Genomic DNA, 18,677 nt, shown 5'->3' with positions numbered 1-18,677 from the left:
TGCAATAGGCAGGATTACATACGTACCGCCATCTGTAGGACAAGCCTATTACTTGAGAGTTTTGCTTAATAAGATTCCAGGACCAACAAGCTTTGACTATTTAAAAACAGTCAACGGTGTTTGTTATAAGGATTTTCAGGAAGCTTTTTATGCATTGGGATTACTAGACGACGATTAGGAATACATTGCGGCTATAAATGAAGCAGGTGAATGGTGTTTTGAGGAATTTTTAAGAAAATTATTTGCGATCCTACTGCATACAAAGAGTTTAACTGTTCCTCTTGAAGTTTGGAATAAAACAAAGGACATCTTGTGCGAGGATAGTTTGTTTAAAGAAAGGAGACGCAGAAATGATCAAGGTATATCAAAATGATTTTAATTTAATCGAAAATATTTTTTTTTCCGCAAGACAAGATTATAAATAAGTGTTTAACTTACTGTGGTAGGTCTAATGTTGACACAGGCTCAGATAGAAAATATATGTTTAACTGAAATAGAACTTATGTTGCGCTCGAATGGGACGTCTCTTACAACCTTCGAGAAAATGCCTAAACCAGATGATAGTATCATGAAGACATGAGTAAATAGGCTTATCGCAGATGAAAAAATATATAAGTCTCATAAACAATAGGAATTGTACGATAAGTTTTTACCAATGCTAATTGATGAGCAAAGACGTGTTTATGAAGAAATCATTCACTCTGTGAATCACGACAAAAGTGGTATGTTTTTTGTCCATGGTTTTGGTGGTATTGGAAAAACATTCATGTGGACTATTCTTGGTGCTGATATAAGAGCTAAAGGTAATATTGTTCTGAATGTTGCTTCAAGTGGTATAGCTGCATTGCTTTTGGAAGGTGGTAGAACGGCTCATTCAAGATTTGGTATTCCAATCAATCTTAATGAATATTCTGTGTGTTCGATCGATGCCGAATCTGATCTTGCTGATTTAATTAGAGAAGCAAAGCTCATAATATGGGACGAGGCTCCAATGATGAACAAGCTTTGTTATGAAACTTTGGATAGGAGTTTGCGAGATATCATGAAGTGTGACCAGATATTTGGAGGTAAAGTAGTAGTGTTAGGAGGTGATTTTAGACAAATACTACCTGTTATTACCGAAGGAGGAAGAGTGGCGACAGTTTTAGCATCTATAAACTCATCTGTTCTTTGGAATAGTTGTAAAGTTCTTAAACTTACCGAAAATTTGAGACTTCGTAAGGCAAGTAATAGTATGGACGCGGGTGCTCTCGCTACTTTCTCAAAGTGGCTTCTTGATATCGGGGATGGCAAAATCAACGAGTCAAATAGTGGGGATGTGGAGATTGAAATTCCTGATGATTTATTAATTAATACAAGTGGGAATCCTATTGAAGCAATAGTTAAAGAGATTTATGGAGAACGTTTTGCAACGAGGACTGATCCAAGATTCTTTAGTGAAAGAGCTATTCTAAGTCCAAGGAATGACGATGTTGATAAAATAAATCAGTTTATGCTTACTAAGCTCCCAGGTATACAAACAAAATAAATTATGGAATTTGGATATTGGAGAAAAAGTTTTCATTTAAAAATATTGATATTGAAGTAAATTTTTTTATTAAAAATGTCTATTAAAACATACCTAAAATTCTTTACTTTTTGTTGATCACAGGTGAAGAGAGACGATATCTTAGCTTTGATAGTATTGAAACGTCTGACACAAGCGGACATGATGATATGATCTACACTCAGGAATTCTTAAACAGTATACAGGTTTCTGGATTGCCAAGCCATGTTTTGACGTTGAAAATAGGAGCACCTGTCATGTTGTTAAGGAATATAGATCCAAAGGGAGGTTTGTGTAACGGTACGAGACTAATTATTACTCAGATGGCCAATCATGTAATCGAAGCAAGAATCGTGACAGGAAAAAAGGTTGGTGATAGGGTACTTATTCCTAGGATGTATGTTAGTCCACCTGATGCAAAGTTTCCCTTTCGTATGAGGCGACGACAGTTTCCTGTTACCGTGGCGTTTGCAATTACTATAAATAAAAGTCAAGGTCAAACACTAGAACATGTCGGATTGTTTCTACCGAAACCGGTTTTCACACATGGACAGCTTTATGTTGCCTTCTCTAGAGTCACAACCAGAAAAGGGCTAAAGGTGTTAATTATAGATAAAGATGGGAAGTGTCAGAATAAAACACTTAATGTTGTTTACAAAGAGATATTTGAGACTGTCTAATTATGTTTTGAAATTGCATTATTGTTTTGGATTGTTAGACTTGGACTTTGTTTTATCTTTTAAAATAAATTCATTTAAATTATATTTATAAAACGTTGTTTGCCCCATTTTTTACTATATTTTAATTTAACTTCTCTCCAATGATAAGAATGTTATTTCAGAAGGGTGTAGACTTTCACATTGAAAAAAATCATATCCTTATTATCCTCTTATTCTATATTATAAAAGAAGTATTAGATGAAAATATCACATTTTATTAGTTTCAACAATGTGGATTAAAACTATGTAATTGTTATATATATCTTAAGTTTATATATTACCTATAAAATGCTTAACTCTAACATATCTCAAATAATAGGATTGTTATGTCATTATGATTTATACTTTCAATTTAGAGAAAACCAACTTCTAATATTCTCTTATTCTAAGGGCATCTTATTCTAAATTTTGCACATCATTACATTTTATTAGTCTCAATAATGTTGTTTTCAAAAATAAAATTGTTAGTAATACCATTATTAAATCTTTTATTATACATACAATAATAACTATTAAAATACTTAACAGTCTAGATAAAAGGTAAGACACGCTAACACGTATAAGACGCAACGTTTAATCGTGACTGTTTGTATTCTTACAAATCTCCAATCCCCTTTTCGTTTTCGTTAACAGAGGATAAACAGGAAAAACCTAAATTGTGGAGATCATGAAGTACGACTCTATATCTAATCTTCATCCCGACAGGACGAGATGGTGTATCTTGGCCAAGGTCTTAAATTCGTGGTATGTCACCGAATTCTTCACAAAACGGGTTCTTCTTGTGGACGAAAAGGTTAGAGTAGTTAATAGAACAAGAATTCTACTTATGTTTGATTTACAAAAGTACTTAAATCATAGTTTTCTAACACAATGTTAAACAATTTTGGAAGGGTGACACAATTGAAGTTGCCTTTATACCGACTACACTACTCAAGCTCCGGAAGTACATCTACGAGGATGAATGGTATGCTATTAGGAATTTCAAAATCATCAATCCAACCCTCAAGGAGAGGAATACCCATCATCCTTATCAAATCAAGTTTACGGATGAAACAACCATGACCCTAAAGAAATCGGTAAATTCCAAAAATTATTTCCGATTCGCAGATTTGGATGATATTTTCCGAGGAAGAATCCACCATCCCATCTCCTTTGGTACGTTTTCCTTAAATTAGTTTTAAATTTATTAAGTTGAACTCCGTTAATTTAGGTTTTTGTTGCCTTTGTGTTGAGAAATCTAGAGTCTTTTTAGGAAATTTGGAACTTTCTGTAAAGGTCCCTTCCATAGAAAGATACAAATTCAACTTTAATACTAAAATAGTTATATATGAGTGTTAAATAGTTTTGGAAACATTCATTTATTTCAATGTAAAGACAAATTCTGACTTTTTCTCAAAATAGATGTTTAAACTTTGTTAATATTGTTATGAAATCTTGTGTTAAGGAATCTATAGACTTTTTAGGATATTTGGAACTTTGTGTATTGGTCCCTCCCATAGAAAAGTACAAAAATAACTTTTTACCAAAATAGTTGTATGTATATGATAGATTTTGGAAATGTTCATTCATCTCATTGGGGAAAATTTGACTTTTTGCCACAATAGATGTTTGTGGATGTATAGTAGCTGTGAAGGACAACAGAGATCATTATAATGAAGTTGTTTTCAAGCTATTAAATGGCAGGTAAAATACATTTATTTCACCTATCATGTTAGTAAAATTTAGAGTTTGACTATTTCATAAAATGTTTCGACTATCTACATTTGAAGGAATGAAACAATCAAGTGCCGTGCAGTAAGCGTCTGTGCTACCCGTTTTATGTCTTTATGGGAGACATCTGGATGCCATCTCACATATCAAACCGAACCGGTGTTTTGTGTTCTGCGTTTCTGGAAGGTTGGAGAGTATGAAGGTATGTACTATTAATAACACTCGCTTGATTGAACAAATGCTAAACACTATGTGGTATAATCATTTACCAAACTTTTATACCACTTAAAACATCGTTAGGTAAACCGTGTATTGTAAACACATTGGCCTCCTCCAAGATATTTATAAAACCGGAGTTTGAAGGACTTGAGCATCACAAGGCCATGTAAGTTTTGAATGTTCATTAATATCAAGTAGTGTATCATGCTAGGGTTTAACTTATGAATGTGTTTTCTATATCTTCAGCTCGGAATTTGCTGGACGTTATTACATAAATCATGTAATGGAGCATGTAGGAGAAACTACAGGGATGTAAGCTGAAGGCATATTAGTTTTCAAATTTTTTGTATATGCAAACTTGATAATATGCTGAATGTTTGTATGACCAAGTACTAGAAACCCTTATATGGGTTGTTTTCTATATTATCCTAATGGTCTAAACCTTGATAATATGTTGAATGTTTGTATGACCAATTACTAGCTTTCTATATTATCTTAATGATCTAAATGAAGGAAGTCAATTAGAACATTAGCTCATATATTTTTAGATCAAAGAATCAACCAAATGCCATTAGTTCATATATTTATAGACCAAACAATAAACAAAGTACATTAGTTCGTTGATTTCAAAGATCAGAATGATCTCCTTTCCTATATTATTCTAATTAAAATTAATCATAACAAATGTTTTGGGCTCATTAAATACTTGAAAATATGAAAATGAGCCTTTAAATCTTAATAAAGATAATATATATGTAGAATATTATAGTAAACATCTTATTGAGATCTTTTATTTGTTTCCATTTTTAAAAATGGAATTGAGAAAACTTAAACATTAAAAAATAAAAAAAATAAAAAAATAAAACTATTTTAGTATTTTAGAAAGAAAAATTGAATTGATTTTCTATTAAATTTCTGCCCGCACAGGCGTACGGGTAACTCTCCTAGTTGATATCTAATGGAAAAAGCCAATTTAAAAGGAAATAGTATGGAGTTGTACGTCAATGAGAAACACAAGTTAGAGCAGACGCAAGCTTTGAATATTCCACCCCTCTCTCCACAACGTAATCCTTCACCTTCTTTTCATCGTTTCCGAATACATTGCACAACGTCTTGACGTAGTAAGAGGGGAACTTTCCGTTCAACCTCACATAAAACATGATGACACGGCTCGTTTCTCTACAGAATTGGTCTGCGAGGAAATAGAACGTTGATCTCTTGATGGGCTCAGCTGAAAGGCTTGGTTGTTGCGACCAGGCAATGTTTCTTCTTATGCAGTCTTCCTCGCGGTTAATTGTCTCGGCCATGGAGGCAACAAACACTGCAATGAAGGTCACAAAGAAGACGATGATGCTCATGGAGGTCTTCATTTTTATCCTCTTAATGTCTTGGGAGAGGATATACAATGCATATTTTTATATGTATATGTTGTGATAGTTTAGCTCTAATTTGAAATTGTTTGATATTTATTTCTTCAGTTTTTGTTGTGATATTATATTGTCTCTATAGGCATAAACTAAATATATATATAGTTTACCTTTATGTAGTCCGTCTATTTGTAGTCAGTCTTACGTCTCCAACACGAGCGGCTCGGAAAGGTCTCCAAAACGTTTCAAACATGGCAGGGACGGCTTGCCGTTTGTGGTACGACAAAGATTTGGATACGGGGACGTTTCGGAAACGTTTCCAGCTAGCACAATTGGTGTCCCCAGTCTGTAATTATATTGATTATATATTTTCCTAAATGATTAATAAAAAGAAAAAGGGTAAAAGTCGCTTATATGATACTAGGGTACGGTTTCAAAAAACTTTTCTCACGTATTTTATTTCATGGTACGTATAATATGGTGCAGTATGATTGTATAAAGATTTGACGTGGTTCTTCTGATACGTCAAAAAAAAAACGTGGAGAAATACATTATAATACCAATATATATGTAATGGACAGAAGAGGCAGATCACAATGATAATTTTAAAAAACCTTTGATTTCAAAAAATCACAATGACAACTAAATCTCAAGATTTCTATTTTAAATTGATGTTGACAGAAAAAAAAATGATTTCTATTTCAAATTTCATATATCAAAAACTGAAACCATTAAGACTTTTATTGCCGCATTAATTGTAAAGATCGATGTCGTTTAATTCATCACATAATTAGGAAAATGTTACACTCTCTCCCACAAGTCTTTTTGGCTACTTATTCTTTACTCTCGCCCACCATCTCTCACAAAGATTCTCTGGTCTTTTGCTTACAAGTAAGTTTTTTCTCCATCTTCTATTTCTCGATGCTATATTGTCTTGAGATCTCTCTAAATATGTGTTTGTGTTACTGATTTGAAAATATGAATTAGTATTAACGAGATTAATCAAAAACTCTAATACTTCTGCCCTTTGTTAATTTTTACTTTCGTTGATCTATTTTTCTCTATATTGACAATTGATTTTGTTTTTCCTTTTCTATGATAGGTTATCAAAAAACATAGTTTTCCTCTATATTTTTCTTCTTCTTCCTTAAAAATAAAATTAGGATGATTTTAAGACGAGATTTTACTTCTTCCTTCAAAATATTATCATTTATAAACAGCGTAGATAGTATACATGGAAACAGTTTTATTTGATAAAATGAAAAACTGTTACGTAGAAAATTCAGCAATTGATTTCGTTTTTTAATATTTTTTTGGTTAAACGAATTTAGCCAAAACTTGTGCCATTTATTAATTTAACGGTAATAAACATTATACACTCGTAGGAGATGTAATGATTGATAAATATGGTATATTAACGTATAATTCTCACTAAAGAAATAAAAAAAGTTTATTGATACGTTATTGATTGAGTGGTTTACTTCAGATAAAGGAAAAAAGTACTTACGTCCATGGCAAATGGTGGCGCTGGTGGTGGTGGAAACAACGGGACAGGAAACCGGACGGAGGAGTTACAACCCCACCCGGTGAAAGAACAACTCCCCGGAATTCAATACTGTGTCAACAGTCCTCCTCCTTGGTGTATGCTTTGTTTTATTTGAATATTGGTTATTAGTTTCTTTTATTTAGTTTAGATTCTAATGTGCAAATGTATTACTTTGGTGTCTGCAGTTGAAGCGGTAGTGTTGGGTTTCCAGCATTATTTGCTGAGTCTTGGCATCACAGTTCTCATTCCAAGTCTATTAGTCCCACTCATGGGAGGTGGCGATGTAAGTATATGATTATTTGATATATGTTCTTAACGAACCTTAACACAAGAAAATGTGCTCTCTTCTAGATTTTGGTTTTAAATTTTTGATTTTAAAAATATGTTTTGACATTCTCAGGCAGAAAAGGCTAAAGTAATACAAACATTACTATTTGTGTCTGGATTAACAACAATGTTTCAATCTTTCTTTGGAACTCGATTGCCTGTAATAGCTGCGGCTTCTCATACCTATATCATACCTATCACTACCATCATTTCTTCAACTCGATTCACTTACTACTCTGATCCATTTGAAGTAAGTCTTAACATTAATATTATCATTAATTTTACAACGTATATATTGCACTAATAAAAAATTTGTTTGATGATTAAAATAAATCAGAGATTTGTAAGAACAATGAGAAGCATACAAGGCGCTCTTATTATCACTGGATGTTTCCAAGTTGTCGTCTGTTTTCTAGGCATATGGAGAAATATTGTTAGGTAAATAATTTCTATTGTTTTTTATATTGGTTTGGGGTTTTACCGTTAAACATGCATGTTTAATAAGAGAGGTTGCTCATTTGGCAACATGGTTGGTGATGATCAGATTTCTAAGCCCACTCTCTATTGCTCCTTTGGCAACATTTACCGGACTGGGACTATACCATATCGGCTTCCCTTTGGTATGTATATATATGTATATACTACTCCCTCTCGTTTATTTAGTTGTCATTCTAGAGTAAAAATTTTGTTTTCCAATACTTGTCATTTTAGGATTCCAATGCATATGTTTGGTAAAAATACCAATTTTATTCTAACTATTTTAATGCTTTGACCAATAAAAAAATTAGAAAATGTATTAAAGAAATGGTATAATAGAACATTGATCTATTTTCTTAATTTGTGTGCAAAGCTCTAGAACGACATGTAAAAAAAACCAGAAGGAGTAGTATTAGTCATTTACGATAATACTTTTACGTTATTGAATACTTATAGCCTTAAATAATATTCATTTATATGATTTTTTATAATTTATAACTATTTCGTTTTCAGTTAGCAAGATGCGTTGAAGTGGGACTTCCTGGATTGCTAATACTTGTATTTATCACTCAGGTAAATCTCTAATCATTGCTTCCTAGTTTGAACCCATACACATGTGTTCGTTTATTTTCTTCTGGATTTGGCATAATTAACAAAAAAAAGTATGTTACTTTATGTCGTGTGTAGTACTTACCTCGTTGCCTCAAGATGAAGAAAGGGGTGATGCTTTGGGATGGAAACAGATGCGACCGCTATGGGATAATGTTATGTATTCCACTGGTATGGTTGTTTGCTCAACTACTCACATCAAGTGGTGTTTATGACCACAAGCCTCAGACTACTCAAACAAGTTGTCGTACAGATCGCACTGGTCTCATAACCAACACTCCTTGGTCAGTTCTTCTATTTGAAATGTTTGTTCCTCGTTTTTCTTTCAGCGATTTTACTATTTTGATATTCATATTTTATTTTTATGTGAACATAGGATATACATACCATATCCGTTTCAATGGGGAAGCCCAACTTTCAACATAACTGATTCCTTCGCGATGATGGCTGCATCTTTCGTTACTCTCTTTGAGGTTAAACTTTTATTTTTATATATGAAATTTCTATTAGAAATCAAAGAATATAATATTTTAATTAGCTTACTATTGTTAAGCATGAAGAATGATAAGTTTTGTATACTATGTTAGTCGACTGGTTTGTTTTACGCATCCGCAAGATTTGGAAGCGCGACGCCCATCCCACCATAAGTTGTTAGTCGTGGTACTGGCTGGCTGGTTAGTTTAACATTAGTTCAGTCAAGTCACTTTTGAGAAAACAAATATTTTACCGTTTATTGACTATTTATTTCATCATCTCATGAATTTTATAAATATTTTGTAGGGAGTTGGAGTATTACTCAATGGGATGCTTGGAGGTATCACAGGGATCACAACATCAACGTAACAAAACTCATCTCAACATCACAATTTTTTTTTTAATTTCCCCACGATTCATCTTTAACTTCAAAAATAGAAATTCTGTTTTTAAAGTCTAATGATATGGTTTTGATATGGGTGTACGTAACTTAATATTTAGAGAAAATGTTGGACTTTTGGCAATGACAAAGATTGGGAGTCGAAGAGTGATACAAATATCAGCTGCCTTCATGCTTTTTCTCTCCATTTTTGGTAATGGTTTTTTTTACTATAAAACCTTTATATTCCTATAAAAATGTATAAATGATTTTGTTGATCATAATGCAGGAAAGTTTGGAGCTTTCTTCGCGTCCATACCATTACCAATCATGGCATCTCTTTATTGTATTGTCTTGTGTTTTGTGTGTAAGTCTTTTTGCATGTGACCAATACACTAGTAATATATATCATGTCTTACTAAAGATAAATTCAATTCAAAATATTGCAGCTTCTGCGGGACTTAGCTTTCTACAGTTCTGCAACCTCAATAGCTTCAACACCAAATTCATTTTGGGATTTTCATTTTTCATGGCTGTTTCAATCCCTCAATATTTCAGAGAATATTACAATGGAGGTTGGCGGTCTGATCATCGTTCGAATTGGGTAAGCTCATCATCTTCTTTGAGACACACTTTTAGAATCACAAATACTTTTTTTTGTGACTTGTTAAATTGGGAATTATTTCGTGAATACAAAACAGTTTGAAGATGTGATAAGAGTGATATTCATGTCGCACACAACAGTTGCGGCAATTATAGCGATAGTGCTTGATTGCACATTGTCTCGTGAGACCGATGAAGCCAAGAAAGATTGCGGGCTGAAATGGTGGGAAAAGTTTCGACTATACAACCTAGATGTGCGAAACGATGAATTTTATGGTCTACCTTGCAGCCTCAACAAATTCTTCCCTTCTCATTGAAACTTTCACAAATATTTTCATTTGGATGTTGTCCTTCTTCTTTCTTTATATTACCTAGAATTTTTGAGTACTTTTCTTAGTTTATATTTTCTAAGCTTTAATATTTTGTTCGATATTACTAAATAATGTTCCAAAAGTTTTTTTTGTTTTGTTTTTAAAGTTGTTACACGCTAACAGATTAATGTCCCTTTTTTTTACTAATACAGTACGTCTAACGTATTAATTTAATTACTTTGACAGTCAAAACTATTATATGAGAAACAAACAACTATTTACAAGAAAAAAAAGAGAGTCTGTTATCTATTAGTTGAAAATGGAGTCCTCCAGATTCATAATCAGTGAAACTAAAAAAAAACTTCCACCTTCACGTACTAAAGTTGTCTCAGATCTTAGACTGTGGCACATCTTAGACTGAAGTATTGTTGTAACATGATCATTTGCAAACATATCCTTTTCTTTCCGGAAACCTGGTAGGAAGGATGTACTATCCTGGTTCATGTCATTATGGCTTTTTAAAAAAGGATTTTGTTGCCTAGATTGAATCCACAGCTTTGCTGTTATGCCTAATGGGTCTGATAGGATCACATGATTCACATCACATACACTTCAGGAGCTTCGACCTATGAAGACCCTTTCTGACTCGAAGATCGATCCAAGCGTGGTTGCCTAAGTATCAAGAAATGTGAACTCAAGACAAAAAAAAAAAAAAATCTTTAACTAAATTTTTATAAGATTTATGATTTTTATTATAAAAGTGGTATTATTAACAAATTTGGGCTTTTTGTATTTTAGATGAATATTTTGAGCTATAATTATTTGACTACTAGATAGTAACCTGCACTCTGAAGTGCGGGGAAATGTTTTGTTAAATTTATATGGTATTTTCTATATTTTTAAAGTAATTATTTTGTAACACTATAAATGATATTAATAAGTGAAGTTAATTTCTCATCTAAGTTTTGGACTGGATTCATTTCAAATTCGAATTTCAGGGTATTCAGTAAATGAGATTTATTTAACAAAGTAGACTACAAGAATTGGTTTAGTTTGGAATTGCTTGTTTTTAGGTTTTCTTTTGGCTTAAATGCGAATAACTCGTAATTTTAGTAAATGATAAAAACTATAAGAATTTGGATTTTTTAATATATTTTTTTTCTGGTTCTTTATAGAAAATAATATCAAAAATAAATAAAAAGACACGTAATTTTAAATTTGTAAGTGCAAAGAAAAAAATATCAAAATTAGACTTCTAGATGAAAAAGGTTTTACAATTATGTGGCTAAGGAGATATTTAAATTCAAATGTTTTGGTGTGCTTTGAAAAAGAAATAATCATAGGATATAATAAGAAATATTTATTACAGATTTTAAAAAATCTGCAAAAGAATCCAAATAAATTGTAGTTAATGATTTAATATGCCCCTTAATTTATTTATATTTTTATGCCACCAATTTTTCATGTAGTTTAAAATTATATATTGTACATTTATGCATTTTTTTAAAAGAGTATATATAGCCAAATCAGTTTTCTTTTATCTTTATAATTCATTTAGATAGTTTTGCAATTTTTTTATTTGAAATTTTCATTCAGGCCAATGCGATTAAATGCCCACTGATCATATAAGATAATCAAAACGGAAAAATACAAATAATATATATTCTTCAAACTTCTAAACTAATAACATTATAACTCATCTTTTAAGTAGTCTTATTCTTTTTGCATTAACATTACAACTCATCTTTCAAGCTCCATACATCTTTTATTTTCAACAGTCTTTGAAACTTGACTACTTAAGGTATCATACCTCTTTATTTGTAAGTTTGGATTTGAAACAATCCATCCCGTTTTTTTATTAAATATGAAATTTTACCAGTGATCCAATACTCACTAACAACCTAACAACCTAATAACATTCAACAACAACGGATAACATAAGCAATAACAGTAGTCCAACAAATAACTCCAATAATGAATAACCAAATACCAGCGTCTAACAATTCATAATGCAACAATGTCAAGAAGCAAATAGCCAACATCCTAACAATGTTATATGACCAACTTTAGTAACTTATCAGAAGTCCAATATTCGTCTTTCGGGTTGCCACCCTACATCGCGCCTCCGGATCGTCATCCGAAGTCGATATACTCACCATACTCACAAGCCACAAAGTATCAGAATATGGCAGTACTAGGAGAACCAAAGTCCCCCAAGAGTCGTTCAGAACCAAAGTCCCCCAAGAGTCGTTCAGGACCAACTGTCCTTAGAGCAAAAAATTCTGAACACGTTCGAGTCCTATCTCTAACCAGGTTTACTTCTCGTAGTTCATGTAAAACAACATAATGTCCTACCAATCACATATCCCCTCACTGGAATACATCATGAATAAACAAGGATCATCAAAATGCCACAAGGGCCGCCACAAAGGCCAACAAATGTCCTAAACCGGACCGCCTTAAAGGCCAAACAAATGTCCTAAAATCCATCAGGTAACTGATTTTTCATCAAGTAACCATGGATTTAACTTCTCAATTTATGCATACCACCGATTCTTTATGCATGCCAAACCATTTTAGTTCTCCTCATGACTCCATGCCATCTAACCAGACTATGCATGCAAGTCTATTTTAAATTGGGCTAGTTTACATGCATCCTATCAAGAATAACATGCAAAACAAGCAAAAAAAACAAGGATTGATACAAGAGCTTTAAGCTCATGCACCATCCACAAGCAACCACAACTCACAGTGATTTAAGCAGAAGATTGAATGATTCAGCTTCACTACACCACGGATCTAACAACACTCGTCCTTCTTCCTTAGACGTTAGCTCCAACAAACCTTCCTCTTTTTCCTTCTTAAGCGATCAAGTCTTTTTAGAGAGATTTTTTGTGTTTTCTTCAGGCTAAGAACTCACAAATAAGGCAGAGGGGTTGTATTTATAGGCCCCTAAGTCCGTTATCATGCAAGGACAAGTGGCAAATCGATCTGGACAAGTGTTGTGTAATTTGCATGTGACTACACGTGGCTCTACATGACCTGCAGGCGGCGCATGTGGCTCAAACGCGACAACAAGTGGCTATTAATCTCGACAAGTGATACTTCTCCTCCATCAAATGGTAAATTTTCCCCAAGAAGTGTCTTATTTCATCCCTTCCTTTAAATAGCCCATGACATTTCGAACTGTGGCCAGGATCTTCAATTCTTCTTTAAATTCCCGTCCCTTCTGCGTCCATTGATCCTCACGCAATGCTTCTCTTTGATCAGACACTAAGTCTTGATCATTTAGCTTATCTCATACTCTTACTTCTTCTTCGCGTTTTAGTGTACTTCCTCGACCACTTAGTGCGATCTTAGGAAAGTTGCTTTGATCATGTTGTTATAGTTTGGTTCTTTTTATCAGCCTAGTTCCCTTCTTTGTTAATTTCTTACGTCAAAATGCATTTGGTACATTCTATAGATTTCCCTTTGATAGCCCCTCGGTACAATGGTCCGTGGTGAATGGACCTCTTGTCTGCAGTGAACGGTCCTCTTGTCCATAGTGAATGGTCTTCTTGTCCACAGTGAACGGTCGACTAGTACATTGCCATTCCATTTCTACCGTTCAATCTACGACTTCTCTTATTTTTACCTCGACTGTTTCTCTTCTTAGTAGTTTTTAAGACTTTCCATCAATGAATTCCCCTTGACCATCAAAGATCCTCCCCGTTGGTCCGATGGTACACATCTAGTCATTGGCCATTGACCGTCTCTCAATCTATTGACATTTCCTAATAAGTCTCTTGGTTATTCCCCTTTAATTTCCCTTCTCCATCATTCTGAGTTCTTCTAGGCTTCCTCTTCAAAGTTTTTATTTTGGCCTTTATCCCCTAGTACGTGTCACTACACCGACCCAGTAATAATACGGCTTAATGTCACAGTACATCTTGGTCGCTTATGGATGAATATAGAACATTAGTCTTGGGAAAATGGTATAACCCGAATAAACCGACCCGAGAGAATTGAATGATTTGGTTATCGGCACCAAACAATTAGAAAGGGACAAACCGATCGACCAAATTAATTAGAGAATTCAGATGTCGGTTCGGGTATTGGACCCGATTGGTTTACCTAGCCCGAGATTATGCAGCCATATATAAGGGTACTAAGTTATTAACTTAACCCTAACTGTGTGCTCATTTCTTCTTTAGATTCGCCTCCTGCGAAACAAAAGAAGATTTTGCTCCTCTTGCAAAACCGAAGAAGCTTACGAATTCTTGAAAGTAAGCTTTTCTTCTTTGTTCTTTCTCTTTAATCAATACTTCTTTTTTCTTTGCTCTACCATTCATTCCTATGGATAATCTTTGATTTCGAATTGTAAACCCTATTTCGAGTTGGGGAATTTTAGATTTAGGGTTTAGACTTCGAAAGCATAGGTTGTCTCTACCACTCATTCCTCTGTAGTCTGGATAATCTTTGATTTCGAATTGTGAATCTTAACCCTAAAATTCTCCAAATCGATTTTGATTTGGGGAATTTCAGGGTTAGGGTTTAGACTTCAAAAGCAGAGGTTGTCTATTGTTGTTATGGGGTTATTGTGTCTGTTTATCGATTGTAACATATTACTTATTAGGGTTAAGGTTCAGTTTTTAAACTTCCAAATCAGTTTTGTATATGTGAGTTTTGTCTTTTGTGTATGGTCCTTGTGTTGTTTATGTATATCGATGTGAGTTTTGTCTTTGTTTATGGTCCTCTTGTTCCATTGTGTTGTGTATGTATATTGGTTGTAACATATAAGGGTTAGAGCTTTGTTTTTAAACTTTCAAATAAGTTCGTATATATGAGTTTTGTCTTTTGTTTATGGTCCTTGTGTTGTGTATATATATCGATGTGAGTTTTGTCTTTGTTTCTGGTCCTTGTGTTCTATTGTGTTGTGTATGTATATCGGTTGTAACATATTAAGGTTAGAGCTTGGTTTTTAAACTTTCAAATAAGTTTGTATATGTGAGTTTTGTCTTTTGTTTATGGTACTTGTTCTCTATTGTGTTGTGTATGTATATCGATGTGAGTTTAGTCTTTTGTTTATGGTCCTTGTGTTCTATTGTGTTGTATATGTATATTGGTTGTAACATATTAGGGTTAGAGCTTGGTTTTTAAACTTTCAAATAAGTTTGTATATGTGAGTTTTATATATGTGTGTACTTTTGTTAATCTGAATTTTGTGTATGTTTTGTTGATGAATGAAGAGCACAATGAGATGGACCCGCCACTTCAACATGAAAATACTGAAGAGGTTCTAACAGGAAACACTCGTAAATAACCTACCACTGCTTCTGCTAAATGACCAAGACCACGAAAGAAGAAGTATGTTAAAAGAGCGGTGATATGGGCAACATTTTCTGGAAAAGGATGATGTTTCTGGTAAGAGTTTTTGTATGTATTGCGCTGCATAGATTGGTTGTGATTCAAAAACAGCTGGAATTAATCATAATGATAGGCCACTTAGCTAGATGTAAACAGTACAAGGATTTTGATGAGAAGGAAAAACAGAAGGTGCTAAGTGGTGATAGTAATGGGAATCTGAAGGTTATCAAGTTTGATTCGTTTATGTTTAGGAAAACAGTTAATGAAATGGTTGTTGTCAATGAATTGCCATTTATTTTATCGAATCAGAGGGTTGGAAACGTTTTTGTTTCAATGTCTTACCTCTCTACAAGACAATATTGAGAAGGACTTGTAAAGAGAGACATTGTTGCACTCTATCTGGAAGAGAAAACAAATTTGAAGGGTGTCCCTGACTACAGAGATATGGACTTCTCCTACAACCTCTTGCAACTATATGGTGACCACAACGCACTGGATTAATGCTCAATAAATACAGATAAGAATCCTCAGTTTTAAGGTTGTGACGGATCATAAAGGAGATACCATTGCAGGACAGTTGATGGATTGCATTGAAATGGGATTTTGAAAAGGATTTCACAGTTACTGTTAATAACGCAAAGAACAATGAGGTGCGAAACAGGAAAGGTATGTAAGAGATGGTGAATTTCTACACATGTGTTGTTGTGCACACATACTAAATCTGATTGTTGGGGATGGTTTGAAGCAGGCAAATCCAAGTATAGTTGCCATAAGGAATGCAGTCAAGTATGTTAGGTCATCCTTCAGTAGGCTTAGATCTTTTTGCAATGAGGTGCAAAACAGGAAAGGTATGTAGAGGCAACTTGCCATTACATGTTATCACACGCTAAAATTCAACTTATATGATGATGACTGCTGCTATGAAGCTGAGGGTTGCATTTGAGAAAATAGCGAGTGAAGAAGCTGTACTGTGACTACTTCGAGGAAGTAGAAGAGAGGTCAAAATAAAAAAGGATTGGATCACCAACTTCAGTTGATTGGGAGAAAGCTGAAAGGTTGGTTAAATTTATGAAAGTATTATATAAGGGTACTTTGACATTCTCAGCTTCAAAGTCGGTAACTTTTACATTGTATTACAATGAAATTGTTGACATTGGGAGGAATCTAAATGATAAGGCTTCTAGTCCTATTGAGGAGATCCGAAAGAAAGCTTATGTAATGAGGCACAAGTTCGAGAAGTCCTGGGCCGGATTGCATAACATGAATCCTCTAGTGATTATGACCAGTGCCTTTGATCCTCGCAACAAAATGGAGTTTGCTTCCCTTTGCTTTGAACAACTCTATGGCAAGGACACAATAGAGAGTAAGAAACTTCAGTCTTTAGTTTCAAGTGCAATGAAGAGGTTGTATGAAGATTATAGTCTTAGGCTGAGTCAACCAGTAGAGGATGCTGGTCCTCCAGATTTTGAGCCTACGGTCATGTGTGAAATTTCATATGATGATGATTGTGAGTTGATGGGGTCACTTTACAGTCAGTTAGTTGGTTGTAAGAGAAGTGAAGATGGCAGCAATGAGTTACAGATCTCTTTGACAGAAAAAACTGAGGTAAGAGTTGAAAACAGTTTGGGTTATCTTACGATGTTCTCAGTTGGTGGAGGTGCAATAGTTCTAAGTTCCCAATCTTGTCAGAACTTGCTAGAGATGTTCTAGCAATTTAAGTCTCATCAGTGGCTTCTGAGTCGGCTTTTAGTACAAGTGGTCGAGTGTTGGACTCTTATAGGAGTTCCTTAACTCCTTACATGGTTGAGGTTTTGATATGTGCACAACAATGGCTAAATAATTCACATAAGTCAGAAGCACAAGTATCAAACTTGGTGTAAATGTTGGAAGAGGTTGAGTTTCTGGAATCTCTTGGTAAGTATCACTAAGTTTCTTTACTATGTTTTAATTTTTCAAATCTCTTTTGTAATTTCTTTTCTTTTCTTGTGTAGATTCTCGGAATTCAGTGGCAGCTCTTCCATGATTCTGCAAAGTATGGTACGTAGGTGTTTAGTTTTGTGTATGCTTACTTGTGTCTTGCATTGTTAAGGTCTAAGTCTATTTTCTAGTTTCTGATTATGTATTTGATTTACATTGTTAAGTTTATGTGTTATTTTGTTTCTTTATAGAATTGTTAAATCTTTTGTTATGGTTTTCATGGTGCACAAATAGATAGGAAGCTGCTCTTTTGCCTACTTTTGGATGCGGATTGGCAGCCTTAACAAAGGACTCGATACAACTGACTTGGTAGCTGTTTTTTTTCTCATGACCTGAATTTCCTGAAAACCGATTAACCCAACCCGTTTAACCCGTACAAACCGTTTGCCAAGGACTAGAGAACATGCTCGCATGAGCCTCCCTCAACATCTTCTATCTCAACACCTCATCCTTGGGCACACATATCCTATTGTGCACAATTATGGTACCATTGGAAGAGACTTGGTACTCTGAATCAACATCTCTAAAGATATTCACCAACCACACATCTTTCTCCTGAGCTAAACGCACCCTATTCAGAAGATCTGCTCGATCAGCCGCCTCCAAACCTAGCGGCTCATGAGAGACAGCACACAACCTCAATGCATTGATCTCTCCTAACACAGATTCCATATCCTGCTCCTTAGCCGAAGCCGCCCGCTTCTGATTTAGAGCATCTGCAACCAAGTTAGCCTTACCAGGGTTGTACCGCCCCCAAACCGTCCTATGGCCGGGAACCCCCAGAACGACCCTGGGACGCTACATGGAAACAATCACCATCGATCTGGTCAAGGTTCTAAAATGGAACTATACCCCTAGCCAGTGAACCGGTGCTATTCCCACCACTTTAGACATCACTTAGGATTGCTAACCATCATGATGCCCAATTGTTGAGCCGACTCGGACTAAGTCATTATCAGACATTACTCGTACTCAAGAATATATAAAACCGATTTCTTTCATTAAGTAAAAATATTCTGCAAAGTTGACAAAAGGACTTTTAGAGTTTGTGGCCAGGCATAGAGCCA

At 34.3% G+C, this 18,677-nt stretch overlaps 2 protein-coding genes across 2 annotated transcripts; one reads left to right on the top strand and one right to left on the bottom strand.

The window, feature by feature from the left end:
- LOC104738188 lies at positions 5,196–5,564 on the bottom strand. Its single transcript, XM_010458403.1, has one exon. The coding sequence runs from the start codon at positions 5,562–5,564 to the stop codon at positions 5,196–5,198; it is 369 nt and encodes a 122-aa protein (XP_010456705.1).
- On the top strand, positions 7,054–10,293 carry LOC104736565 (putative nucleobase-ascorbate transporter 10). The gene is given in 14 exon segments (XM_019234789.1): positions 7,054–7,202; positions 7,293–7,390; positions 7,508–7,684; positions 7,772–7,872; positions 7,979–8,054; positions 8,425–8,484; positions 8,599–8,804; positions 8,897–8,993; positions 9,108–9,194; positions 9,301–9,359; positions 9,496–9,587; positions 9,663–9,740; positions 9,823–9,977; positions 10,075–10,293. Coding segments are annotated over 14 exon segments (1,635 nt in total). The 5' UTR covers positions 7,054–7,072.

The sequence above is a fragment of the Camelina sativa genome, chromosome 13 (genome assembly GCF_000633955.1).
Source record: "Camelina sativa cultivar DH55 chromosome 13, Cs, whole genome shotgun sequence".
Lineage (NCBI taxonomy): Eukaryota > Viridiplantae > Streptophyta > Magnoliopsida > Brassicales > Brassicaceae > Camelina > Camelina sativa.
Note: the sequence above shows the minus strand (reverse complement) of the source record. Positions and strands in the feature narration are given on the sequence as shown.